We start from the raw sequence: 26,913 nt of genomic DNA on the forward strand, positions 1-26,913 counted from the left end.
AGCAAAACTCGTCATGGCACCATGGTCGTGAGAGCTCCAGACGTTTCTATCCGGCATCCTCACACCACCGACACCGACGTACCGCCTTACCCCACCTCAACGCGACTCTTCAGCCCGTCCAATTGTCACATCACAGTTGGATGCGCTTGACGATGCGACTTCACCATCCAAGATAGAAGACCGCGCTTTACAGGCTGCCTTGAGCTCCTACCTACTACCATCTTACTTACATCCACCGCCCACCGTCTGTCCGACCACTACGACGCCAACATGGTCAAGTTCTACTCTTCCAACGAGACGTACTCGTATCCTTTCCCCGCCGTCTCGCTCGCCTACTTCCTCCGCTATCCGAACCCTTACTCCACTCACGTGCTTTCCACCGACACCATCGCCCGTCACTACGACCCCGACACGCAGCGTCTAACAACTATTCGCCTCCACCTGAAACGGTCAAAGCTCCCCTCTGCCGTTCTCAAGCTTGTGCCAAAGTCTCTACTTGGCGCCTCGGCTGGCGGTGAGTCCCAGACTTACATTCTTGAAAAATCGGTCGTGGATATCAAAGAGGGATGGATGGACACCGAGTCACGCAATCTGGAATGGACCGGTGTCTTGTCCGTCGTAGAGAGGCAGAAGTTTGTGCGTCCCTCGCCGTCAGTGTCCCAGGACATGAAGACGCGGCTGGGTACCGAAGGCGCTGCGCAACGTCATGGCTTCATCAACTTTGGCGGCAAGGGCGCTGGTGCCAAGATTGAAGACTCGGGTGAGACTACCGACGTCACAAGCTCGGTCACATTGCACAGCCACATTGGCGAGACTTGGAAAAAGAAGCGTGAAGCCGCAAGGGAGGATGCCGTCGAGGACGAGCAGCCACAAAAGATGGGCTTCTTGCGAAGCTGGGGCACCGCGGCCCTGCAGCGCAACATTGAGAAGATTGGCCTTACGCGTGCGCAGCGAAGCCAACCCAATGCGCGCGAAGGCATGAAGGTCGTCCTGGAGCGTATGCGCGAAGGCGGCCTTGTCGGGGTACTGGAGGGCATGCGACAAGACCGCGAAGCCATTCTTGCCGGCCGCCCGTTAGCGACTCCAAGGGCAATAAACAAGGACGAATAAATTGTCGGCCAGATGGTGGTCTTGGCCGCTCGAACAAATGACGAGTCCCATGTTTTCGATATGAACATTCAGCGACGGCGCAACGGTCTCTCTCCCTTCTTTGTTTCTTTTCGTTATCCCTTTGCTCTCAGGGTCAGTTGGGGCTGGGTTCTGTGTTACTATTACGCTTCTCACGTGGTACTGTCTCTAGGTTTGGAATGATAAAAACGACATTAAAGCGACGGGCGATTCTTCTGTACCATACGGCGAGTCTTTGTAGGCGTCATGCTTTTGCGAGTCTCAACCGTACAAAAAAAGAGTCTATCCCAGCGCTGCTCTCTACCATAGCTCAAGTTGCAAACTTTAACATTGGTCGTTGATCTTAATTCGTTGTTGGCACCTTCCATTTGCTTATGTTGCCCACGTGGTAGTGACAGCTGGTTGCCTCTTTTGTAACGTGAACGCAACTCCAAGCAGCAACGGCCCACCTAACATCCTTCTTTTGCATTATGCTCAGTCATCTGCATTTCCTTGCGAAAGACCACCATTCCTGTTCCTATCTCAACTCGATTCCTAGTCTCGAAAACCTACTATCGGCATGTCCGCGCTACGAGATGTTCCAACTATACCGGATACCACAACGCGCACCTCTGATTACTTACTGCCGCCACTGTCAGATGTGGATAACCTTTGGCACTCAAAAATGAATTTTCCCGTACGAAGTAGCGATATCTCAACACCTCACGAACGGCTTGAGGAGTGCGACCGCTTTGAGAAAAGTTGATCTGGCACCCTCAAAGATCAACCCAGGAGCTCTACTAAAGGACAGCTGTAGTTTACAAAGGATACGACGCCTACCACTCGCAAGTCCGTAAACTAGACTGGCTAAAAAGTCACCACGCGTACACCGCCTCCCCCGAAGTCTCAAAACACGCCGAATGGCTCATTGAAACCCTTTACGCAATTGTCGCTCGATGGGAAGAAGTCCTACCTTATATCGCAGAGCCATATCCCATACCACCCAATAGTCCCTCCGCGTTCTCTTTCAATGCAATTCCGGAACCACCTTCTGGAAGGGAGAGCCTTGGTGTGCTACTGGAAGGCCTTGAAGGCAGAGGCAGAGCGATGATGGGTCAGCCCTTCGTAAACAACGCTGATGTCCTCGCTGAGATCGATCTTCCTGGCTTCGGAACGAGACGGGTGCTGAAGGTGTTCAAACTGTTTGAGGTGCAACAGCTTGCTCTACACTCTTGCTTTATTCGTAACCTCATGTTGGGCCTGGATAAACTGGAGACTGCTTGTAGACAGCATGGGGTTATATCCACGGGTGGTGGGTCTGGGTGCGTTGCCGATATGCTAGTGGATGTCGAGGGGGATGTGGTGCTGGGTCTCACTCCTCCTGCGATGGAAGGCATAGATGGACCCTTCGACATGAGAAAGTCAGCTAAACCATAAGTACTTTGGCCATGGCGCAAGCGGTGTACGTCGGTCGTGCAGCATGCTGCGAGATGCTTCTTTACAGATTGATCACGTAGAAACCAGAGTTAATCCCACCAATACTTATGCATACGTTCGCAAACGACTTCGTGAGTACAAGTGAGGTTAGTCGATTGTCAACTTGACCAGAATGTTCAACTCAAACTTTGCATTAAAGCATTCAATTCACTCCGTCCACAGCACGATAGGAATTCGGCGTGAATGGTGAAGCTCAATAAGACGTTTCAGTAAATTTAGTCATAAACCTTGGCATCAACATGACATGCGCTTAAGCATAAGCCAACCTCTCCTCGGTCCACCCCGGTCTCAAGTACTCAGAGTCAAAGCTCGAGCTCCAACTGCTCTCAATAGCGTACTCCTGCACAAGCTGCACGTCAACCTGCGCACCCTCCTCAGACTGCGCCCACACACTCAGACCAATCACGTTGTCACCTGAGTAGTTGAGGATACCTGGTGGAACGGGGAACTTGATCTCGTTTCCGACATACGGGTTGAATCGCGCGTATTGGTAACCGTTGACGAAAAGCTGTGCGCGGATAGTCTTGGAGCCAACAGCGTTCAAGACGAAAGCGAAAGAGGCATCGATCTCAGTGGGGACGTCGAGAGCGATGGTGGTACGGTAGAACTTAATGTCGGCACCCTCGAAACCGGCAGATGGGGAACCAGACTCCCATTCAGAGTCATCGAAGCCGGGAAGATGCCAACCGAGACGCTCGGCGGTGAGACCACCCTCAGCGAGAGGTCCACGTACGGGGTCGAGGAGTTCAGTTTCACCACCGGCTTCACCAGCGATCTTCCAGGACGTGAAGTTTGCGCCTTCCAAAGTAGCACCGAGGATACCGCGGGGATCGGTAGCACCGCCACGTAGATCGTGACCGGTGTTGTCTTGTGCGACGAGCAACACGTTGGTACCGTTCTCGTGAAGAGTTGCGTTGGCAAAGGACAAGGTCATGTTTCCGATACCCAGGGTGGTGTTACCCAACCACGAGCCAACCAACTCGCCGTTTAACCATGCGCTCCAGCCAAAGGCGAGACCGCCCTGAACGGAAAGCTGCACACTAGTGGCTGCCCCGTCGAAGTAACCGCGGAAGAGATGGAAGCTGTTGTGGAAACCGTACTCGTCCACGTAGAGGACTGGCAAAGTCTCAGGCTTGGTCGGGTTGGGAGTGGTGAGATGGTCAGCGACAACCCATGCAGCGCCGCTGTCATCATATTCTGGCGTCTTCTCTGGGAGTCCTTCGTTCATCTTCCAGTTATCCAAAGAAGGAAGGTTAATAGTGCCGTTGAACGCAGCGATGTGGGCCTTCAAGCTGCCGTATGCTGTTCGTGAAGTTGCTAACTCCTTTCCATTCCAGGAGAGTGTGTGCGCACTACCGGCGGCGAAGACCTCGATATCCGTACTGTTCATGATGTCGCCCTTGAGAGCAAGAACGCCAGCATCTAGAGCTACGTGGCGGACGAGGTATGGGCCCTGAACAAGCACAGATTGGTCGACCGGCGCGAATGGGTCGTTCGACAGGTTGGGAGCCCAGAACAAGTATGCAGTGGGCTTGTCAGCAACAACAACCTTCACTCCGTTATCGAACTGGTACACGCTCATACCAGAAACCTTCTGGATATTAGTAGTAAGACCATGGGCTTCGGAGTGGAAAGTCGCGTTCGAGCTTGTTCCATTGCTGACTAGAGAGCCCTTGGAGGCTCCCTTGACATGGAACTCAACAGACTCTCCAACACCAGTGGACAGTACAACGACTGGCTTCGAGTCGATCATGGCATATGTGAGAACCTCAGCGGTAGAGTAGGTGAGTGTGTTGTTGCCCATGGCGAAGTCAGTAACAAGGATCTTGGACTGATGACCATCGAGAACAATCGAACCGGCATGCTGAGGAATAGTCAAGTTTCCGACCGAAGTGCTGACATGAAGCTTGAACGACTCCTTGGTGGCGGAAGAAGAGGTTGAGTGGATCGTAACGTAGAAAGCAGCATTTGTCAGGGGATTGCGGAGCTCACTAGCCTCAACAGCTGAGTTCGTAGTGTATGAGCTGGAGTTACCGAGACGGTTGGTGACGGTAAGATCGTCGGCAACGCGGGTGAACATGGCCAAGTTCTTAGTCTCGTAATACTTGGCGTCAATTTTACGGTTCTCGCTAATCGGACTGCTGTAGTCATAGGAAGTAGCAGTGACTGGAGCAGCTAGGGCACCCCAGTTGGTTCCTCCAAACATCATATAGAGTGAGACGGCTGTCACACGCTGGGAGATGAGGTTGCGGTAGAAGAGGTTTGCGAAGTCAGCTCCGATGTCGCCTGGGCAGCCACCCTCTGGTCCACCCCAGGGGTTGTAAGAGCCACCCTGGAATTCTGGGAAGAAAGATGGTTGGGTTGGGGAAACCTCAACGAAATGGTCGTAGTAGTCAATGACCTGGTAGGCTACGTATTCTCCGTTGGTGCCAGTGCACTCGTCAAGGTTGCAAGACCAGCAAGACGGGTAGCTGTCCAATCCAGCAACATCAACATTTCCCACAGCGCCGGGCGCAAAGTCCTTGCTCCAGCTCTTGGTGTTCATGTTGGGATCGTTGTGAATCAGAGGAACGTCAATACCATTGGCTCGTGCGGAGTCCTCCAGTGCTTGCATGTATCGTCCAGCAGCCGTGTTGGGAACCTTCTCTTCGCGATCCTCCCACTGCTCGCCATATTCGTTCTCGATCTGGTAGACAAGTGCATTGCCACCCTTGGTTACAAGATGCTTAGAAGTAAGCTCAGAAAACTTGGAGAAGTAAGGGTCCAAAGCCTGAAGATATCTTGGGTCATCATCCCGAAGCTCTCCGTAAGCACCGGTTGTGAGCCACAGCGGGAACCCTCCGGCATTGGCTTCAGCGTTGACATAAGGGCCTGGCCTGGTAATCACATACAAACCAACGCGCTCCGCAATCTCAAAGAGCTTGGTAAAGTCGTGCGCGCCGGTTTCGAAGTCCAGCGTTTGGTTGTTTGCACTGTGATAAGCCCAGTTGCCATAAAAGGCGAAAGCCGTGAAGCCTGGCAAATGTTAGATCCGGCTAATCATGTGTGGCGAACATATTAACTTACCCGCTGCTTTGATCTTCTCTAGCAAATCTTCCCAGACCTCGTAGACGGGGATACGCCAGTAGTGAATCTCTCCCGAGAAAACGAAGAGACGCTTTCCATTGACTTTGAAGGAGTAATGGTCCCACTGTACGACTTTGTTCAGGCCGTTGTCGTGAAGAGGCCAGGCACTGGGTGTGTTGTTTTGAGCATTGACACCGGAAGTAGCCAACGAAGACAGGGCCGAGAGCCACGAGAGCCCTACGATGGTCTTCATTTTCGATGTAGATTGGAGACGTCGAGGCCAATTAGCACTGTCATCATAGTATCGGACATGCTGAGAGTTTATGAGCACTACGCAGGTACCGAACCCCAGTCGTCCCCGAATTACGAATAAGACGCTAATGCAGCGCTATGATGGAATCCATCGTGGGTTGCGGGGATGTCAAGGTCGTCTTAATGGTGGAATTGAGATGCCCTTCTGTGAACGCTCCACCGGGTACGCCGAGGCCCGGGTAAACGTTGTTGACTTAGCATCGGAGGCGGATGGATTGCGCAGATGGGTTAGCCTCGCTGAAATGCTACATTGTTTCCGTTCTACCAAGACGAGGAACAGGAAACCGGGGAAAGAGGAGAAAGATTTGCGCGATCATGACAAGGTGTGGAGTGCTTGGAAGACGGGGGTTAGTCCAAAATGAGCTCGGTTGGCCCTCATCTCCGACATGGACCGTTCGACACCGTATCTTCGGCCTCCGCGGCGATGCATCAATCAGAGCTTCTGCTGATGAAAAGTCGAACGTCAAATTACAGAATGCATCTTTTGAGATCATACAAGCTTGTCCCCTGACAGAAAACGACGAGAAGCGGCATCAAAGCTTCGGGACAAATCCAGCCGATCAGCCGTGCTGCTTCTCCATCTTTCGTTACTACTAGTAGTTGATGAATAAGCAAAGAAAGAACCGGCGTTGATGTCAAGGATCGTCCCTACTGATGTCCTTGATGCCACAAAATCTAGATCAGGACACCAGTTGAGCAGAGTGTCCATGCAACTTGGATGTCGAGCAGTTGTTACCGAGGTAAATCCAGGTGGTTGGGATAGGTGCTTTTCCGGAATGAAAGGAAACATATCTGAAAGATCGAGGTGTTTATTTCACTTTTCTCTGCATATCGATCACAAGTGAACATTGAACAGGATAGAATTATGTGAATAGAATACATTGTATATGATTGATTGTTGTCTTCGTCTGAAGCTCAAGGGAAGTCTCCCCACATGAGCAGGAGCACGGACCCTAACTAAACCAGCCATCTCGAGAAGCGTGTCCGAGCATCCAGGCTTCAATCTACCACGACACATCGTTTCGTCTAATAAATGAAAGTGCATAACTTCATAGGGTATCTTATGCTGCGGCAGCTTACTCGTTGTCCCTGACGTCGATGACAGTGGACTTGAACTTGCGAGCGGAGATCTTGCGGTTGAACAGAATGTCGAGCTCACGGTATGAGCGTCCCTTGAGCTCAGGAAGACCGAAGTACGCGCTGACAAAGCAGACGCAGGCTGTACCGCCCCAGACGTATCCGCACTTACCAGCCATGTTCCAGCCGGTAGGGTTGAGCATTTGCGAGGCTAGGTAGATCATGGGGATTTCCGCGACGTAGTATGCAGCACGACCAACACCTGTGCTCAGAGCGCGGAGTCGGATGGAAGATGTTTCCGCAATAATGGAGTATGAGATAGGACCCATGGTTCCTGCGAAGACAAATGAGATGACGATACCCAGACACGCCTGAGCGTAGTTGGTCGCATTGTTCTGGGGAATAGAGGCGCAAATTCCCAAAAGGAAGAGTAGGCAGACGTTGACGGCGGTACCTCCAAGGTAAATCGTGCGACGGCCGAACCAGTTGCTCAGTGGCCACGAGCAGATGTTGGCGACTAATTGCAGACACGAGTTGATCAGATTGAGCTTGAAGGAGAAATCGGAAGACATTCCCGCCTGCTCGAAAAAGAAGGTTGCCTGGTTGGCGATGAGGTTGCCAGCAAAGTTCTGCGATGCGTAGATCAAACAGGTGATGACTGTTCGGCGAAGATCGGTCCCCTTGAGTAGGTCAAGGAGAGAAGGCTCACCACCTTTGTGAGCTTCAATCTGTACTGTGCGCTCCATCATGGCAAGTGTATCCTCGGCGGCAGCTTGAGTTCCGTTCCTGCGGCCGAGACGCTTGATAGATTTCAGCGCCTGGTCTCTGCGCCCTCTGCGCACAAGCCACCAGGGCGACTCGGGGGCGAAGAAGACGAGAACCATGAGAGGAGTGGGGAAAACCCACTGTAGCGCCAGAGGACCTCGCCATGCCCACTCGTCGTTGCGCTTGTTGTAGCTGTAGGTGGCGGCGGCGACGATGATGCTACCAATGGACCAAGACATCTGGAGAGTGGCCGTGCAAGCGCCACGGAGAACGAGGGGAACGACCTCACTGGCGTAAGCAGGCGAGTTGGCAATGAACATGCCCCATGGAATGCCCTCGAAAGCTTGTCCGATGACAAGAACCGCGAGCGAATCTGCGAAGAAAGAGATGAAGATGGTTGCGTTCATGAGCATGAGCGCCAAGAGGGTCGTCCACCTGTAACCAAGGCGGTTGGTAATGGGACCAGCGAGGAACACTCCGACAAAGGCACCGCATTGGCCGGCTTGGAATAGCGAACTCTGCCACTTGGTAGGAATGGTTTTGCCGACTTCGCCAGCGACTTGGACTCCGTATCGCTCCTTGAATGCGCCAAGAGCAACAAAGTTACCATTCAAGAACATATCGAAAGACTCCATGACCTATACAGCGTTAGTAACGATCTGATAAGATTGGTAGAAAGATGTCAAAACTTACGATAGTAAAGCAGAAGATGAAAGCCCAGAAGCAGGCCATAGGATGGTCCTTGATGGCTTCCCACATGCCCATGTCATGCTCGCGGTTCTCAGCTGCTTGAGCATCTGTCATAAGCTCCTTGTCCTCGAAGATCTCAGCTTGATGGCTCAGGCTCTTCTCCAAGACGCCATCGTCGGTAGCATCTCGCTTGGTTTCGGTAAAGCCCGACATTTTCGGTTAGCGTGCAATGTGATTGGACGCCACGAAAAGCGAAGAACGAATAAGCAAAAGCCGATGCTAAAAGCCAAGCAGACATGGCGAGCTTGGGAGAGCTTATATACTCCATGCACTTTTGGAGTCGGCCTCGGTGTGGATACACTCTGCTATCAAGCCCACGGGGCCCCGCGACAAGCTTTCAAGGGTGCTTGTCATTTTCATGGGTCCTTATTGGTGGGTCTCTGGGGTATGAAGAAGCCGGGGTCCGAGCAGAGCCGCGTAGGACTGTCTAGCCCAAACCGTAGTCATTTGCACACTTCCTATTGATGCGAAATTCCAAAGCTAACAAGTAGTAGTAGCTTATTTAGGTGAGCTTGCCGTGCAACGGCGGTTAGAGAAATCGTCAAGTACACATCCTGCGGAAGTGCTCCTTGTTGTGTATTAGCGAGGCTGAATAACGGGCGTAGAACGTTGCTAGACCTCGTATGCGCCGCGTGCGGCTCCGACGCAGATGAGCTGCTAATGAAGGATCTCGGAGCTCGGAATTGGAGAAGGTTGGTAGATTCGTGGGTGGTTTGTAAACGACTAACAGGTAGCTAGAGTCAGCTCCTTCTCTATTCGAGCGAGAGGCCAAATCGACGTCCACCCCATGGGAAAGAAATCTGGGGATTGCAAAGTCGGCCGCGTGGTATCGCGTGTCAAGTCTACAATCCAAACGCTTGTTTGACCTAAGATCGTCTGTTATGACATGACTAGACTCGTGCGAGCGGCCAATATCGGGAACTACGGCCAGTCCTGGCAAGCGCCAGTGGGTCAACAGTCTGGGTCTTCGGAAACGTGTCATGCAATACACGCAGAATACCGGGTCCTCTCTGTTATCAGTGTCTGTTGAACAAAAGAAAGAGATTGACAATGAGAGAGGAGAATGAGTTGGATGTGAACGTAGAGACAAGATGCATGGGTGCAGTAACCGCTACACTGTCTGATCAAGTAACGCTCCATGGTCCGGTCAAGCTTCGGTGAGGTAACATGGATACCTCGTGTATTGAACAGTGATCCTTGCCGCGGCTCTGTGCGGAATGATCATGGGCTAGAATCTCTAGAAGCAGGATCATCAAGTATCGAAACTTGAGCATGTAGACCACTTCTAGCAAGCGGGCCGCATACCATTTCCGATACTCCGTACGTGGAGACGAGTAACGTATCGCCTCAAGCACGACCGGTCCCACACCATGGGCGCGGGAGTACGTTACGATCTGGGTACCGCGTAGCTGGATCGCTAAGCAGTTTGATTGAGCAGCCACTCAGATGCCTCTCAGTAACGGACGAATGCTTTTGTGATTATTCATCTTGTAGGTGCTAGTAAACATGGGATCCGGATCAGCTCTGGTAGGCTTGTGTTCCACACTGACAAGACTGAATCATCCACCATCAGCTGTGCAGCTATAATGTGGTCCAAGAAAGCTAGACACTTCCGAATGCGTGCGTATATCGTGTGTGTGGAGCGGATATATGCCACTGGTCAGGGTTCAATTCTGTGATCTTCAGCAGCTCCAAGTCATCATGGCAGGAATGTTTCATTGTAGCTCACACCCACTTCGTCAATTTTCGTGACTATCTTGGACTAATGAAAGCTATGTATCGCGAAGCTGTTACTTTGTGGCTTTGATGAAGATACCTCAGTTCTCATACTCGAAGTGATCGAGCAATAGCAGACTTTAGTAGGACTCATCTCATCCATACATCTTCTCCTTCTCGGTCAGGATCCGAATCACGCGTCAACAGGCTACAGCGGAACGTTTGAACTCTCCCGCTATGTATGATTGACCATGTAAAAAGAACTTGTTGACCAACGCTGGGGCCTGATAGCATGTCTTTGATTCTAACTTTTAGATAAGGGAGTGGATGCGTTTGTGCAGTAATTTGGGAGACTCGTCCCGCTCATCAAACTACAGGTGTTGGACGGCGAAGCATCACAGCTAGCGAACGGTCTAGCAAATACAAATTTCTTCGCATGCAAAGCTCTTCCTAAGCCCCTTAACGCTCAGGCCACAGGCAGCTTGAAATACCTAGGCGGGGAATTCAACAGCGTCATGATGACGTTGAAGTTTCATCCTGTTAACCCGAGAAGATTACGATAGCGCACATCTCCGCAAAACATGCCCGACTGACAAACATCTTGTTTATCGGTTTTCATGTGTGGTGTCGGCGATGATAGATGATCTGAACCAAGATGAGCGCGGCGGTGTGAGCGGCATGCCACGAAGACGTCACAGCGACGCGGTCAAGGTCTGGCGGACAAGGGAAAGCGATATTGTGTCACTGTAGTAAGGTCGTACAACGACACTGGCTGCAGCCGAAATAAACAAAGGTTTACCGGTGGCGTGGGGATTTGGGGAAGATGCAGGTGAACCGGCAGCCGAAGCTAGCTGGTGCTAGCGCGTGCAGTAGCGCCGCACCGGTCCGCTTCGCCCTAGCCTCTCCTTTACGTTTATTACAACCAGAAACATGCTCGTACGACATTGAGGAACGCCCAAGTCTGTGTTGATGGGCGACGACTGCGTGAATGGGTTTCGATCAATACTATATCCGTGTGCAGCTATACGCCTAGCGATCTCTCAGCGATGTGCCCACTGAAGCGAATCATTGCTATTTCCCAAGGTCCGTTTACATTTCCAAGCTTAGACGGTCGGAAAGCAAACACTTCCAAGCAGCAACACTGTCATGCACAGTTTCCAATTCGACGTGTCAGAAATTGCACACCTCTAGCCTTAGCGCTGCTGTCCTACTGTGGCAATGTCTTGCGCTGCCTATCAGTCTCTATTCCAGCAACGTCGAACGCCTCTTTGCATCTCACTCTGTGTCAGTGAGCAGTAGAAGAAGAAGAAGCGTTCAATTCCGATATTTCAGAATCCGTAGTCATAACGGACAATGGCTCCACAATGACCAGGTGCTCCCATTCCAAGCAAAGATGACTATTTTGGCATATTCGGATCGTCTGTACGATAACACAGGATGTCTGAAGTAAGGGCGATGAGTCACGGCCTCATGCATTACGTTTTTTCTCTTCTCATACGATTTGATGCTGCCATCTGCATGTTTCCGTGGAGTTTATCGTGGCTCAAGCCGTGAATTCTGGGCACTTGGGGTATAAGGAGTTGAGGCCAACCGGGTTCCACCAACCCACCTCGCGCTCATATCAGCTCATACGCCACTTACACAAAGAATCCTAGGCGAAACTCGAGAGTGTAAAAGCAAAGATCAACGATATGGCTTACCCGAATGCGTCTGCCGTTTCGACTTGACCGTGGGTCAAGAATTTCAATATCCCGCTTGAAGTGGGCAAATGCCTCGAATTTGTCTACAAAAGAGTCTGTAATGGTTCCCAAAGACTCGATACCCATAGCGAAAGGATCGGAAGTATTACCTGTCGGGTTGACGCGCAAGAGAAGCATAATGATATTCAGGGGCAGCTCATGAGCTCCTTCATGAAGAAGACTGAAGAAGATATGGCACAACTCAAAGACAGTCTCGAAACTCAGAAGGCACGGAATACTCAACTAGGGACCTTAGTCCAACAACTCGCGCAATCCTGCAACATACAACCAGATGCTATGATGGAACTCAAACAGCGTATGGATGAGCTTTCCAATCAAGCTGACGGACAAAAGACTACTGCTGTGGCGAAGCTCACGAAGACAAGTCGGCAAATTCGAGAGCTAGATGAGCGGCTGCAAAGGTCGGAACGTAGGAGCAATATGGACAGTCAAAATCTTATGGAGCTAGAAATGGACGTGGAGCACCGTTTCGAGACAGCAGTAATCGTTGCTCAAGAGGACCTGCGACACCACCATGATATGGTACAGTCAGAAGCGAACGAGCACACAGAGACACTATTGAAGACTGTCAGAGTACTGGATTCCATCAGTCAACGAGTCAGCGTACTCGAGGCTGCGCAAAACTCACATGAATCGACGACCAGGACCTGCCAGGCCGCCACGACTTTGCTCGAACCCCTGTACGAGCGTGTGGAACCAGTAAAACTCGCTTCTACCGCTTCCCAGATGGACGATTTGATCCACCCGACGCTGAGGATAATTGATTCCAAACTCAAAAACCTTCGATTCGATGTCGACACACTAAGATCGCGCTCGGATACCGAAATTGTCGCATCTGCCAACTTCAAGAAAAGACTTGTTGCACTAGAGGAAGGTAGTGGAAGTGTGGCATCAACTAAGATTAAGGAAACACTTACTGGGTTAGAGGAGAAAGGCCGAGATATGATTAATCGTGTACAGTCGGCACTGGCCAACAACCTGGATGAGCAGAAGGATTCACTTGCCAACCTAGCCAATCCACGTCCTGAAGTTGAGATGACTGATGTACATCCATTAGCCGACAGCTCGAACAGCATAGAGCAATTACACGCAATACATCAGACACAACAGCAGCAAGTTGATCTCCTACCACCAAAACGAACTCAACAGTATCGACAAGGGATACCACAATCCTCAACCACCGGGCCAGTATCATTCCCCATGCCACCTCCCGTTCCACCATTAATCCGACATGGTGTCCCACGAGCAGTAGTCACGAGACAAGACATACGCCAGGATCACATCTCTATGTAAATGGGAGCAGCGCATCGGCTGACGAGTAACGACATGCATATAGGATGGACGGTCGAAGGGCATCCAGAGGCGCGGTTGTTAAGAGCTCGGGGGCTACAACAGGAGGGAGGATCTATGACTTGTACTCCAGATAGTTAGAGCTGAGCTAAGCTTGATCGTGTAGGAGTGAGGAAGGACTGATGAGGTGGCAACAAAGAGTTTGGTGGCAGGGCACCTCTAGATATTGAAGTGTGTGCTAAGGTTAATTGGAGTTGATGTTTTGGGAAGACTACAACCGGCTACTGGAGGCAAAGTCGTACTCTGCTTGCCATCCGCTCATTGCGTGGTACTAGAATGGTAGACTACAAACGCAGCAGAGGACAAGTCACTCAGGACCACTGAACATACGTTCGACATCAGCATCGAGTCCCTTTCTTAGGAAAGGCATATGAGAAAGATGGAAGTACATCTAGAGGTTTGATGGGCGGAGATGGAAGGTGCGGGCGTATAACACTAGAACAATTTGATCAATATCGTGTAATGATTTTCTTACAGCCTGCTCAATCGCTCCCGGTGCGTGCAACTCCAAAACGTAAAAACCGGACATGACAGAAAGCTCAGAACCATCGAGCAGCGTCTTCATCAACACGGAGGTGGTTAAAACATGAGTGTCACGCAAATCGATATCGTTATATAAAATATCAGCGCAATGATAACAGTGGTGCTAGTCATTACCGCTCATATCCATGCTGTGTTGTACTTGTATGTTACATTTTACATTTTTACTATTTGAATCTCGTCACGGCACCTAGTTCTTGGGCTTGTACTCGGAGGGGTTGACCATCAACTCAGGCCTGACGTACTTGTCAAAGTCCGCCTCACTGATGACCTCGAGCTTGAGAGCAGCCTCCTTGAGGGTGAGGTTGTTCTTGTGTGCGTATTTGGCGGTCTTGCTAGCAGCGTCGTAGCCGATGACGGGGTTAAGGCAGGTAACAAGCATGAGACTATATCAAGTTAGCTACATGAAGGACATTTGATTCGAGTAATGTGACTTACCTCTCGCTCATGATGGAGCTGATGCGCTTCTCATCGGCCTCCAGACCAGCAACGAGGTTCTTCTCGAAACTGCGCATGCCATCCGCAAGCAGACGCGAGCTGTGGAGCAGGTTGCGGATCATGACGGGCTTGAATACGTTGAGCTCAAAGTTACCCTGCGATCCAGCGAAGGTAGTAGCGGCCTGGTTACCGAATACCTGGGCGCAGACCATGGTGAGGGACTCGCACTGTGTGGGGTTGACCTTGCCGGGCATGATGGAAGAACCGGGCTCGTTCTCAGGCAGTTTCAGCTCACCAAGACCGCATCGGGGTCCGGAACCGAGGAAGCGGATGTCTTGGGCGATCTTGAAGAGGGAGGTTGCGAGGGTGTTGAGTTGGCCATGGGCCTCGACGATGGCATCGTGGGCAGCGAGGGCTTCGAACTTGTTGGGTGCGGTGACGAAGTCCTTGCCAGTCATCTTGCTGACTTCCGTGGCAATGTCCTCGGCGAAGCCCTTGAATGTGTTGATACCAGTTCCGACGGCTGTTCCACCCTGTGCCAGCATCTTGAGGCGCGGGAGGCAGGTCTTTATCCGCTCAATGCCAAAGTCGAGCTGCTGTACGTATCCAGAGAACTCCTGGCCGAGAGTCAGAGGGGTAGCATCCTGGAGATGTGTCCTGCCAATCTTGATCAGGTTCTCCCACTGGTCGACCTTCTTCTGCAGCGCATCGCGGAGGCTGGTGAGGGCGGGAAGGAGCGACTCCTCGAAGTCGAGCACGGCCGCGATGTGCATGACGGTGGGGAAGGTGTCGTTGGAGGAGGCGGACATGTTGACGTGGTCGTTGGGGTGGACTGGCTTCTTGCTGCCCATTGTGCCGCCGAGGATCTCGATGGCGCGGTTGGAGATGACTTCGTTCGCGTTCATGTTGGACTGGGTGCCAGAGCCTGTCTGCCACACCACAAGCGGGAAGTGGTCGATGAGCTTGAGGGAGGCAACCTCGTCAGCGGCCTGCTGGATGGCCTTTCCGAGCTTGGGGTCTGCATGGGCGTTAGCCGTGTCGCCTTCGCATTCTTCAACGTGCCATACCCAGCCCAAACTTCATGTTGACCGTGGCAGCAGCGCCCTTGAGGATGCCGAAGGCGCGCACAATGGGCGGCGGCATGCGGTCCTGGGGCTGGTTGATCTTGAAGTTTTCCAGCGAGCGCTCCGTCTGGGCTCCCCAGTACTTGTCCGAGGGGACCTGGATCTCGCCAAAGGCATCGCTCTCGGTTCGTGTGTTGGCCATGCTGCTGGTGACGCTGAATTGGCGGCGCTGGAACTGGCTCTGCGACTTCACGGGGGTGTATCGAGTGGTGGAGAGCGGACGCGTGCTGCGGGCACAGCAGAAGGAGGGGCTGGCCTTTGCATGTGCGAGTGATCGCAATGCTCCGGCCTCGGCGGCGCGGAGCTTGACTGCGCTTCGGAACATGGTTGCAGCAGCTGTTTGTGGGGATGGGATGGAGTGGAAATGGGGGGCAGATGCCGGATTGGCTAATTGAGGTGCGCAGTGAACACCAAGGCGCAAGTCGCAAATCTGAAGACGAGACGAACAATTGCGCTGCGAGTCAAAATGCTCCAGTTCAGAGCTCTGACCTCATGTCCGCGGCAATTCCCTCCGGTCTTTCCCGCGGCCTCCATGGAGTGCACGTGACTCGCCAGCAAACGCCAAGCTACGGGTGGAATGCCCCTCCAGTTGGACCTTGGAAGCTCTGAAGAGGGCGTTGTCGAATTCATGGTTGTTGCCCGCCGTTGTTGCCAGAGGTCCGCTGCTAACTTTTACCACCAAGCCGACATGCCGCCATCCCGCCATCCAGCACCGTGTCATTCTTCCGCTCTCTTTCCGCACCCCGGCGCCAAATGCTCAGCATTAGCCTGTGATGACCTGCGCATGCAACGTCAAGCGTTCCGTCTCCTTTTTTGCGCTGATGCGGCGGTTCCATCATGTCCCACCGCCCTGGCCAGCCACGCTGTTCCCATTCTCCCAAGACCAGGCCGCGCAGCACTCTCAGATGCCACGTCTCGTCCTGCTTCTTCTGGTGGAGACTCTGGCCCTCTCTCGGTGTAGATCTGCTTTGCCTGCTTCGGTCGGTCCTTAGTGGACTTTCCGCATAGTCACCGATCAAAAGCTTCGGCATTATCGGGCACACCCTGCTGCGTGAAACACGCCTCGTACCTAAGGCCTGTCCCCGCCCGAACTTCTCTCTGCATCGCTGCGTTGGGTTCGGCTGAGGGTCCAATTTATTGGGTGATGATGTTAGACTCCGCCCTCTGATGACGATCTAGAGCTACCATGGCAAACGACCAAGTACACTTGGAAGCTAGGTTGCGGCGTGACGCCCTGGAACCATGTGCCCTGCGCTTTCCGTCTTCCGACGCCTGGTCATATTAGATTAACGTAGCGAGTCAAGTCGGAGCGCACCTGATCTGTCTCCACCATCCTTTCGATCCATGCTGGGCGCTCGTCTTCGAGCGAGCCAGCGTAACATGGAGCTAATGACCCCTCATCTTCACCTACGGCTCAGACTCCAGCCTCAACAAACGGTCCACTCCGTTTTTGCTGCCTACTGCCCTTTCGCAGCCTGCTATTGTATCTTCAACTTCACTTCGCCTTTGTGTGTGCATTTGTGAAGCACGGGTTCAGTTTGGCCACACGTACTTGCTTAGCTGCAGATAAGGCTTTCATGACGCTCATCGAGCCTTCTGCTACGAAGCTCTCTTCCCAACGACTGCCTCAATCAAGGCCGAACATTGACTGGCAACAGTTGCAACTCCATATTTCATAGCATCAGCATCAACATCAACATCGGCATCCGCCTCTATCCTGACACTCGCTTACCACCACTTGACACAGCTCATGGTACCATTTGTGAACGCAAGCGCAAATCCTCTACAAGACATCTATCATGGCTCACAATGACAACGGCGCAACTTCTTGGCCTCAATATACCACTGATCCTGAAGATCCGCATGCAGAGCTGACTGCCCCGACTCTCTCTTCACAGAGACCGTTTCAACAACAACTTCCACCCATATATCAAAACTACCATGGGCTCGGTGGCAACACTTCAGCACCCCTCATACCTGAGAGAAATCATCCGTCGGTTTCCATGCCTCTCGTGCCGCCTACAAGCAATTATCCATCGGGAAGTTCGCCTTTGCCATTTATGGGGAGCAATCGTCGACACTTTTATCCCCCCGCCACATACTCATATGAACCGTATCCAGTCATGAATCCCTCAAGGTCGTCGCCCACGCGAAACGTGTTTGATCAGCCGCTGGTGGGCCAGACGTTGTATAACAATGGTGTCAGCGTCCAGAGCTACCCTTTCCCAATGTCAGCAGGTTACAGCAATCCTCCTCTGTTCGGATCTTTCAACGCTGGACCTTCATATAGTCCACCCCGCAGCAATCAAAGGACGAGCGTCGGACCAACTGCCCGCAGTGCACGTGCAAACACTGTACGTGGCCCTTATGCAAGACATCGAGAGCCAGTACCAGGAGGCCGGGCTCGAGATCCGAGACCACCACCTCAAGCACCGAGTCAAGCAAGGGAACAAACATATCCCGGATTCGAACAACCTCCATGGATATCCTTTCCGGGTCCGAGTCGCCGCTCGGATCGTAGTACCTCCCCGCGCGCCTCGAATCGTAGGAATTTCGAGCGGTACTCGGTCGACCTCTCACAGTCGAGCACGTCGTCTGACGCAGAAGAAGCGGCTGCCCGTGCGCCACCATCGAACCGCATGAGGCACCGACCAAGAGAAGTACTACCACGGCCGCCAGGCCGCCAGACTTTTAGTGACCCCAATGTTTCCACTGCTCGCCAGATCAATATACTGAAGCTCAGCCTGAATCGGCATCTACCAAGCGCGCTTCCAGAGGATGCGTCCAAAACTTGTGATATCTGTCAGAAAGACTACGCCACGACACTTGTAGCACCCACAGAAGACGAGGAGAATGCTGTGCAGCTAGTTTGCGGACACAGATTTGGAGAGTTTTGCATAAACCAATGGGTCAGTATAAGTACCTAGAAGAGGCTGTTTGCCTGCTAACACAGCCCAGTTTGATACGTGCAGAGAACATAAGAACAAAGTTACTTGTCCCATGTGCCGGGCACAGCTGATAGAAGAGCCCCGATGGATCCCACCCTTGCTACACGCATCTTCGCGTGGGCAGGCATTTATCGAACTTCTTGCCCGCGAACAAGAACTACTTGCTCGCGCAGAAATGCAGGCCCAGGAGTTTCAGAGCCATTTTTACCAGACATGAGGGTTGGGAAGCGAGATGGGAGCGAGGATACTGTTCTTAGAGCTGTGATATCATTGTTTCGGACGGGTAATCTTGGTCGGCTACTCAGGGCGTTATTGTTTGGCGGTGGTATTTACTGACGGTTGCACAGGATGTGGGTAATTGGGAAACAGAGGGCGTCAGATTGGATATGTACATAATACGTGCCGAGCATGAGATCAACATCAGCATCTTCGTGGCTACCGAATTTGCATGTCAGGACCTTGCGTCGATCGCAGATGGGCTCCACTTGCCGGGATGCCTGGAATTCATCGTTGCCCGGAGCCACACTTAGCCCAAAACATGCACCCCGCCATCAACACAAACTTGACCCTCTACACCCTGCGCCCGTCAAACTACGAAGGCGTGTAAAGTGTTGCGTTGTAAAACCACAGTCGCCGATTGCCTGCGCCCACATTGCTAGCCTTTTGCTTCTTCGCGCTTGCCTGCCTGTCCCCCGCGGCTATTCGCTGCTGCCCATCCACCGCTCCTTCCTGCCCTATCGCCCAGTAGCCCATCATGGAAGACGGCAATAGAGACAACTTCCAGCTGCCCGCCCCTCCACCCCCACTGCAGACCCGCGACAACGCAATGGATCGCCCAGGCACGCCGACCGAGGCCTTCATGAGCCCGCAGCAGACGCCCCAGGGCAGTCCAAGCAAACACCACCAGCCGCCCGGCGCATTCGATCTGCCACACGTCTTCGAAAATGCCATGAGGCTGCTACCCACCATGGGCTCGCCCTCCAAGACGAAGCCCGCAACACCAACACTGCCCAACAAACTGCAGCTAGGTGACTACAGCGCACCGGACAGCCCAAGTCATGCACCGGGCAGCCCCACACGCAAGTCGAATCAAGAGAACACGCCCCTCAGTGGTCGCCCGGGCCTGCAGAAGGAGTCGAGCTATCTCACGCACGCAGCACAGTCGCGGCAGGAGCCTTACAGGACACGCGAGGAAGGCCAGCAGTCCACGCGCTACATCAACGGCCCACAGCGCTTGTCACCAGAGGAATTGGAGAAGGCAAGGAAGCCGGCCGTCAAGCGCCTGGCCAACGTGACTCAGCTGTGTAAGGTCTGGATCAAACCATCTCGAGCCAGTGCTAATGGAACCTGCAGACTTCCTCGATTACTACTACGATCTGCTCACTTACGTGCACAGTCGCCAGAGCCGTCTGTCTCAGTTCAAGGCCCAGAACCCTCCACCGCCAGATACACCAGAAGAGGAATACAACGATGCCCTTACACAATATCTCGGCCGCGAGCGCGCCAACCTCCGCAAGCGACGTACTCGGTTACGGCAGGGTGATTTCCAGATCCTCACACAAGTCGGTCAGGGTGGCTATGGACAGGTATACTTGGCCCAGAAAAAGGACTCACGCGAGGTGTGCGCCCTCAAGGTCATGAGCAAGAAGCTGCTCTTCAAGCTGGATGAAGTTCGCCACGTCTTGACAGAGCGCGATATCTTGACCACTGCTAAGAGCGAGTGGCTTGTCCGCCTACTCTACGCCTTCCAAGACGATAAGAGCATCTACCTCGCCATGGTGAGTTGCAACAAGAGCAAGCATTGCGTAATGAACTGACGACTGCTAGGAATACGTCCCCGGAGGTGACTTCCGAACCTTGCTCAACAACACTGGTGTCTTGCACAACCGACATGCCCGCTTCTACATTGCCGAAATGTTCTCGTGTATCGATTCGCTGCATCAGCTGGGCTACATTCATCGCGACTTGAAGCCTGAGAACTTCTTGATCGACAGCACTGGACACGTCAAGCTAACAGACTTTGGCCTTGCAGCCGGTATCCTTGCGCCTTCAAAGATTGAGTCTATGCGTATCAAGCTCGAATCTGTCAGTGACGTTGTGTCGCCATTTGGCCGTCCTATCGAAGACCGATCGGCAGCACAGCGTCGGGAAAACTACCGCTCTCTTCGCGAACGGGACGTCAACTACGCCAAGAGTATCGTTGGAAGCCCTGACTACATGGCGCCTGAAGTGTTGAAGGGTGACGAGTACGATTTCACAGTCGACTACTGGAGCCTGGGATGTATGTTGTTCGAGGCCCTAGCCGGATATCCACCCTTCGCTGGTGCCACGGTTGACGAAACCTGGCAAAACTTGAAACAATGGAAGAAGGTCCTGCGGAAACCCGTCTACGAAGATCCTTCCTATTTCCTGTCGAAGCGCACCTGGGACCTCATCGTCCGTCTCGTAGCATCCAAGTCTACCCGCTTCCGCAACATTTCTGAGATTCATGCCCATCAGTACTTTGCTGAGGTCGACTGGACGAGGTTGAGGGAGCAGAAGGCACCGTTCGTACCGGAGTTGGACAGCGAGACCGACGCTGGATACTTTGACGATTTCGGCAATGAAGCCGACATGGCGAAATACAAGGAAGTACACGAGAAGCAGGCTGCTTTGGAGGCTATGCAAGACCGCAACGTTCAGATGGGCAAGGGTCTATTTGTTGGATGTAAGTCTTGACGAATACTAGTGTTTCGTCAAATCGCTAATCTGTATTGCAGTCACCTTCCGCCACAAGAAGACGGCCGACGAGAACGGCAAGCCGTCAAGCCCTAGGAAGCCGCTTCCAATGGTTGAGGAGAACTTTGGCACCATATTCTAAGAGCTATCATTCTGCTTTACGTGTCGTAGCACTGGTTGCGTCGGCACTTTCTCTCATTCGTACACCCGTTTTCAGGCATCAACCACAGCAACTGGAAGTCGTGGGCGTGAGCCGAGTGATGAGGTGCGTGCGTGGAAAGGCCAGTTTCTAGGTTCCACGTTGTGACATGATTTGTTAGATTTGGCGTTCAGTTTGGTCTAAGCATAGTTTATTGGGTGGGCAAGTGATTTGCGTGCATTGAGTTGTCGTGTATTAGTAGACAATGAGTATAAGAGTGAGAGCGGTGCTTCTTCATCCTGCGATATGCAAGTGATTGTACAATGAAAGACAACCGACTAGAGCTAGCATGGAGGTGTCCACACGACAGCACGTGATCGCGTTCGGCGCACGGAGCCATCGCGTCACGCTAATGGATAGTTCCCGTCATTCCATCCCCTCCCTCATACTGCATACTCCACATACGGCGACCCACACAAACAAATCGCGACCATGCCTGGTATCGTTCAGCGAGGTCGAAAACGCCCGTCGCGCGCGGTCAGCGAAGATGAAGACGAAGAATCTTCCGCCTCCTCCTCTCCACCGTCCTCCGCCAGCAAACGCGCACGCTACGAACAGAACGCGCCCAACGGCTCCCTCCGAACAAATGGCCACCGGAACGGCTCGACCGCACACGCTCAAGACGATTTCAAACCGGGTTCGCTCGTCAGAGTGAAGCTCACAAACTTCGTCACATACACGGCCGCCGAGTTTCATTTGGGACCAAGCCTGAACATGATCATCGGTCCGAACGGTACAGGAAAGAGCACCTTGGTCTGCGCAATCTGCCTGGGTCTCGGATGGAACAGTGAACATTTGGGCAGAGCTAAAGAGCTGGGCCAATTCGTCAAACACGGCGCGACAGAAGCCGTCATTGAGATCGAGCTTGCAACGGGCTCTGGCAAGGGCCCAAATCGAATAGTCAAGCGCCTCATTCGTAAAGAAGACAACAAGTCTGTCTTCTTCCTAGAAGATAGGCGCGTCACCCAGAAAGATGTCGTAGCGATGGCCAAAGGATACTCCATTCAAATCGACAACCTGTGCCAGTTCTTGCCGCAGGACCGTGTTGTTGCATTCTCCATGATGAGCGACGTCGACCGTCTACGAGAAACTCAACGCGCTGCAGCGCCTCCTTACATGGTAGAGTGGCATGATCAGCTAAAGGCCCTGCGTGTAAGCGAGCGATCGAAGGAGGATGAGCAGACCAAGCAACGCGAGAGTCTTGAGAAGTCGGAAAAACAACAGACCTCATTAAGAGGCGATGTGGACCGTCACCACCAGCGCGAAAATCTACAGCGAGAAGCAAAATGTCTAGAGATGGTCAGGCCTATGATCGAGATGAAGGACCTCAAGACAAACATTAATAATATCAAGGCGGAAATCCGAGAAGCAAGACTGGAGCTCGATCAGATCAACGTCGACATAGAGCCAGCGCGTCAAGCTCAGTCGGCGGTTGAAGCATATCAGGATCAAATACAGCAGGTTGTGCGCCTTCGCAAGAACCGCGTCGATATGATCAAGACTCAAGCCGACAACATTGCGAGAAAGGTCGACGCTGAAAAGACGAAGGCAGCAGAATCTACGGCGATGATTAGTGCTGAACTAGCATCGAAGAAGACGAGCGAGCAAGACATGGTCCGTCTAAATCATGAGATCGTCAAGCTGAAGCAACAGCAAAACAGTGAGCCCGAGCATTACGACGCAGAGTCTTACGAGCAACGCAAGGCAGCTCTACGTAATGAGATATCAACTAGGGCGGGCCTTGTCGTGGAAAAGGAAAACATATTACTCGATATGAGGAACCGTCGCGTGCCTGACATCTCGAGGCAGAATGAAAAGCTGAAAGCAGACCGCGCAAGGCTGAATACTCAAAGCGGGAAACAGGCCAGTCTCTTACAGAGACTTTCTCACGACACAGCTGCTGCATGGGACTGGGTTCAGAAGCACAAAGATTCTCTAAATCTGAAAGGCAAAGTGTGCGGTCCGCCGATTCTAGAATGTTCCGTCATAGATCCTAGGTATGCTCAGGCCGTCGAAGGGCAGTTGAGAAGGGGTGATGTCGTTGCCATTACCTGTACCCACAAAGATGATCAAAAGCTACTTATGAACAAACTCCTAACCAAGAAAGAGAACGGCGGGCAAGGACTTCACGACGTCCATCTTCGAACATCGCCGAAGCCTCTCTCTGCGTATCAAAAGCCTGTCTCTGAAGCAGAACTGACTCGTTACGGGTTTGAGGGATATATGTTAGACTACCTTCAAGGGCCGGATGAAGTCTTGGCAATGCTTTGCGACAACAACAGATTACACCAGATCGCCTATGCTGCAAATCCAATCTCGGACGAGCAACATGAGGCTGTAACAAACAGCCCGATCCACAGCTGGGTCAGTGGTGTGCTCACGAATCGCGTTGTTCGACGTTACGGCCAAGCTTCAACATCTGTCACAAAACTTAGACCGGCACAATTTTTCGTTGACCAGCCAGCCAACGCGGATGAGATGCGGGAGCTTGAACAAAAACAACGTGAGCTAGTGCGAACAAAACAAGAGCTGCAAGAGGAAAACACTGTAGTCAAGAATGAAATGAAGACCCTCAACGAGGAGATTGCAGAATTCAGACAAGAAATGGTATAGGTTCCTGCTGGTATATGCGGTCTCTATTTACTAATAAGGAGGTAGGAAATCGTCCAAGCTGAGCAAAACGGCATCAGGAAAGCTCTGGCCGAATGGGAAGCCCTTCCTGGAAAGATCGGTGTGTGTTTCAATTACGAGAGAAAGAGCATGTTTGCTGATTCCATATAGCAATGAAACAAATGGACCTGGACAGTCATAAACAGAAGATTGCGGAAACGGCCGACCGCATTCGAGCAATCAAAGCTGACGCTCGTGTCGCATCTCTGAAGGCGGCTAGTCTGACGCTCGAATATGCTGTAAGTTACGCTTATTCTTTCGTATAGCATTTGCTGATCTGCTTTACAGAAAGCTGTCACGCAGATGAGAGCATTTCATGAATCGCACGTGGAGGCTGAGATTAGATTCATCGAAGCCAAGTCTGAACTCAGGGGCTTAATACAGGAGAACAGCGAAATATTGCAGAAACAGCAAGCACAACAGCACAGGATCGCCGAGCTTGATCAACGCCATCAAGCCCTTCGGCGTGACTACAGGAGGATTTTCAACGTCACGCAGGAAGAAATTAGCACCTGCACCGAGGAGGAGAATCGGATGATACTCGCATACAAAGAATCTATCCCCAGCATCGATGACTTGGACATAGAGATACAGTCTGTCACTGCGCGATTGGGAATGATGGCTGAAGGCAATCCTGGGGCGATCAAAGCTTACGAGAAGCGCGAAGAGGAAATCAGAACAGCACGAATCAAGCTGGACGAGTACGCCCGTGATCTCGAGCAAATCAAGGATGAGATCAACGAGATCCGCGGCAAGTGGGAGCCTGAGCTCGATCGTCTTGTCCGCAAAATCAGCGCAGCCTTCGCGCAACAATTTGAGATGATCGGATGCGCAGGAGACGTCCAGGTGAACAAACACGAAGCAGATTTTGACAAATGGTCCATCCAGATCTCCGTCCGCTTCCGGTCAGTTTTTTCCTGGTCCGTGAATGAAACGACGCTAATGATCCTAATAGAGAAAATGAAAGTCTCAGCGTCCTAGACTCCCACCGCCAATCCGGTGGCGAGCGCTCCGTCTCAACCGTCTTCTACCTCATGGCGCTACAAGACCTCGCCCAATCGCCCTTCCGCGTCGTCGACGAAATCAATCAGGGTATGGATCCTCGCAACGAACGTATGGTACATGGACGCATGGTGGATATTGCGTGCCAGGAGAACACGAGTCAATACTTTCTTGTGACACCCAAACTTCTGCCTGGTCTCAAGTATCACGAGAAGATGAAAGTGCATATCATCAACTCTGGAGAACATGTCCCGGTTGCAACAGGAAAAACGGGTGAGTGGAATTTGTCAAGTATGGCAGAGATCGCCCTGGCAGTTCGGCGGAGCGTTGCTGTCGCTTGAAGATGTAAAACTGTATAAGTGCTGCCCAAGGGTAGACGAAAGCATCTCGTGTAAGATGTGACACTGCTGCCATGGTAATCAGGAGGCGTTTACGGTTCGACATGTTTAACGGCGGAGGGTATTGGCATTGGCAATGGCGCAGGTGCATAATGATACCAGTGCTACGGCTTAGCAAACGCGCGATATCGATCGCGCATCGAACATTCTTAGCGCCCTTCTTATCAGCGCTATCGCATGGCGTGCGCGGAGAATATATTGAGGTACCCGTATCCGTACGTGGCTATGTAACCATTTCCTTTGACATATCGTGTTCGTGCGACGCGGCGTGGTACCTTTGTGCAGCAACAACTACCTTATTCTGCAGACACCTCGCCAATACTCAGCTGTAGGTCGATCCCAACACTCTCCACTGGATGTGGAAGCTCGAAAGCTGAAAAGTTTGTACGAGGTAAGCGGGTACCCTGGTACTGCTCACCTGTATTATAGGTTGGGGTGGTGCTATGGCTCGCTACAGTTGGTGCCAGGGCTGCGTCATGGTACAGAATACCTTGGAAGGGTTGCATCGCAGAAGGCGACCCAAGAGAGGCGCAAACGAAACGGGAATATGAGAGAGCCTTTTTCCTTGTGTGTATACTGGATAAATGCCTACGTTCAGTTCATCACTATACGAGAACAACTGAGGAAACAACTGCCTTCCAGAGCAACAACAGTATCGAACGACTTCGGCAACATGGCACTTTACACTATATTCTTCGCCTTCACACTTCTTTCACCTCTTACGAACGCTCTGCCAAACAGTCTACCTGTTCTCAACACCATTACGACAGAAACATGGCAAAATCTTCGTCTAGACATGCATATGATGAGCATCGGCACCGGTATCCCGGGTAACCCACCTTGGCCTGAAGATTCAAAGTCCGATTCTACCATCGACTTTGACGTGATGGTTCCAGCTGCGACAGAACTGGCAAAGTGGAATTGTCAGGGTGCCATGGCAAATGGTACTATCATGGAGCGGCTGATCGATTGTGTAAGATATGAGGAAGACGGAGAAGGCGGCTTGATGTTTGGGATGCAGAAGTATGATGGGCTTGGAGAACGAAGAGCTGAGTTGAGCTTTTCGCTGTGGCTGTACAGGAACAGGTATGCTTTCTTGGCTTTTTACGATATCCCCACGATCATGCATATGTCGACATACACTGACGCTGATTACCGTGTAGACAAGACGGTGACCTGCTTTTCCCGACGTTCTCAGGCCACACAGCTATCACAGCAAACGACGCGAAGGAACCGACCAGTTATCTTACGTGTCTTCAGGGTAAACCGCACGACGGATTGAGATGTAAGATCAAGAGCTATCTGAGTGTAAACAAAGAGCTTGTCATTGAAGGGTCAGCTGCCTAAGCATCTGAGAATGGCGCGAAATAAGCAGATCTGTCAAAGACCGAAGCGAAGAGGTAACGAGGCAAATGTCCAAAGCCGGATAATGGCGATGATTAATGGAGACCAGCGGTATGTCGGCGACAGAGTCGG

At 52.1% G+C, this 26,913-nt stretch overlaps 10 protein-coding genes across 10 annotated transcripts; 7 read left to right on the forward strand and 3 right to left on the reverse strand.

Moving 5' to 3' along the window:
• The first annotated feature begins 18 nt into the window (after positions 1 to 18).
• On the forward strand, positions 19 to 1,399 carry CC77DRAFT_453367 (MSF1 domain-containing protein). Its single transcript, XM_018531746.1, has one exon. It carries the CDS (start codon positions 271 to 273, stop codon positions 1,108 to 1,110), a length of 840 nt encoding a protein of 279 aa, XP_018381031.1. The 5' UTR covers positions 19 to 270; the 3' UTR covers positions 1,111 to 1,399.
• A 393-nt stretch (positions 1,400 to 1,792) lies between these two features.
• CC77DRAFT_1066091 (hypothetical protein) lies at positions 1,793 to 2,544 on the forward strand (the record flags this gene model as incomplete). Its single annotated transcript, XM_018528869.1, has 2 exons — positions 1,793 to 1,868; positions 1,925 to 2,544. The coding sequence occupies 2 exons, from the start codon at positions 1,793 to 1,795 to the stop codon at positions 2,542 to 2,544; spliced, it is 696 nt and encodes a 231-aa protein (XP_018381032.1).
• A 310-nt stretch (positions 2,545 to 2,854) lies between these two features.
• On the reverse strand, positions 2,855 to 5,923 carry CC77DRAFT_946519 (hypothetical protein; the record flags this gene model as incomplete). Its single annotated transcript, XM_018535089.1, has 2 exons — positions 2,855 to 5,619; positions 5,671 to 5,923. The coding sequence occupies 2 exons, from the start codon at positions 5,921 to 5,923 to the stop codon at positions 2,855 to 2,857; spliced, it is 3,018 nt and encodes a 1,005-aa protein (XP_018381033.1).
• Positions 5,924 to 6,986: 1,063 nt separating this feature from the next.
• On the reverse strand, positions 6,987 to 8,727 carry CC77DRAFT_1013156 (general substrate transporter; the record flags this gene model as incomplete). Its single annotated transcript, XM_018523814.1, has 3 exons — positions 6,987 to 7,008; positions 7,063 to 8,462; positions 8,518 to 8,727. 3 exons carry the CDS (start codon positions 8,725 to 8,727, stop codon positions 6,987 to 6,989), a joined length of 1,632 nt encoding a protein of 543 aa, XP_018381034.1.
• A 3,461-nt stretch (positions 8,728 to 12,188) lies between these two features.
• On the forward strand, positions 12,189 to 13,343 carry CC77DRAFT_1066094 (hypothetical protein; the record flags this gene model as incomplete). The annotated part of the gene is made up of 1 exon (XM_018528870.1): positions 12,189 to 13,343. One exon carries the CDS (start codon positions 12,189 to 12,191, stop codon positions 13,341 to 13,343), a length of 1,155 nt encoding a protein of 384 aa, XP_018381035.1.
• A 787-nt stretch (positions 13,344 to 14,130) lies between these two features.
• On the reverse strand, positions 14,131 to 15,827 carry CC77DRAFT_946367 (fumarate hydratase; the record flags this gene model as incomplete). The annotated part of the gene is made up of 3 exons (XM_018535075.1): positions 14,131 to 14,326; positions 14,379 to 15,396; positions 15,446 to 15,827. The coding sequence occupies 3 exons, from the start codon at positions 15,825 to 15,827 to the stop codon at positions 14,131 to 14,133; spliced, it is 1,596 nt and encodes a 531-aa protein (XP_018381036.1).
• A 1,337-nt stretch (positions 15,828 to 17,164) lies between these two features.
• Positions 17,165 to 18,936, forward strand: CC77DRAFT_453473 (hypothetical protein). The gene is made up of 2 exons (XM_018531747.1): positions 17,165 to 18,411; positions 18,461 to 18,936. Exons 1-2 carry the CDS (start codon positions 17,302 to 17,304, stop codon positions 18,665 to 18,667), a joined length of 1,317 nt encoding a protein of 438 aa, XP_018381037.1. The 5' UTR covers positions 17,165 to 17,301; the 3' UTR covers positions 18,668 to 18,936.
• Positions 18,937 to 19,204: 268 nt separating this feature from the next.
• On the forward strand, positions 19,205 to 21,310 carry CC77DRAFT_946412 (kinase-like protein; the record flags this gene model as incomplete). The annotated part of the gene is made up of 4 exons (XM_018535082.1): positions 19,205 to 19,754; positions 19,804 to 20,228; positions 20,278 to 21,157; positions 21,210 to 21,310. The coding sequence occupies 4 exons, from the start codon at positions 19,205 to 19,207 to the stop codon at positions 21,308 to 21,310; spliced, it is 1,956 nt and encodes a 651-aa protein (XP_018381038.1).
• A 489-nt stretch (positions 21,311 to 21,799) lies between these two features.
• CC77DRAFT_946479 (structural maintenance of chromosomes protein 5) lies at positions 21,800 to 25,380 on the forward strand (the record flags this gene model as incomplete). The annotated part of the gene is made up of 5 exons (XM_018535087.1): positions 21,800 to 23,974; positions 24,026 to 24,098; positions 24,149 to 24,276; positions 24,326 to 24,942; positions 24,993 to 25,380. 5 exons carry the CDS (start codon positions 21,800 to 21,802, stop codon positions 25,378 to 25,380), a joined length of 3,381 nt encoding a protein of 1,126 aa, XP_018381039.1.
• A 730-nt stretch (positions 25,381 to 26,110) lies between these two features.
• On the forward strand, positions 26,111 to 26,784 carry CC77DRAFT_1066099 (hypothetical protein; the record flags this gene model as incomplete). Its single annotated transcript, XM_018528871.1, has 2 exons — positions 26,111 to 26,523; positions 26,601 to 26,784. The coding sequence occupies 2 exons, from the start codon at positions 26,111 to 26,113 to the stop codon at positions 26,782 to 26,784; spliced, it is 597 nt and encodes a 198-aa protein (XP_018381040.1).
• Positions 26,785 to 26,913: the final 129 nt, after the last annotated feature.

The sequence above is a fragment of the Alternaria alternata genome (assembly GCF_001642055.1).
Source record: "Alternaria alternata strain SRC1lrK2f unplaced genomic scaffold CC77scaffold_25, whole genome shotgun sequence".
Taxonomy (NCBI): domain Eukaryota; kingdom Fungi; phylum Ascomycota; class Dothideomycetes; order Pleosporales; family Pleosporaceae; genus Alternaria; species Alternaria alternata.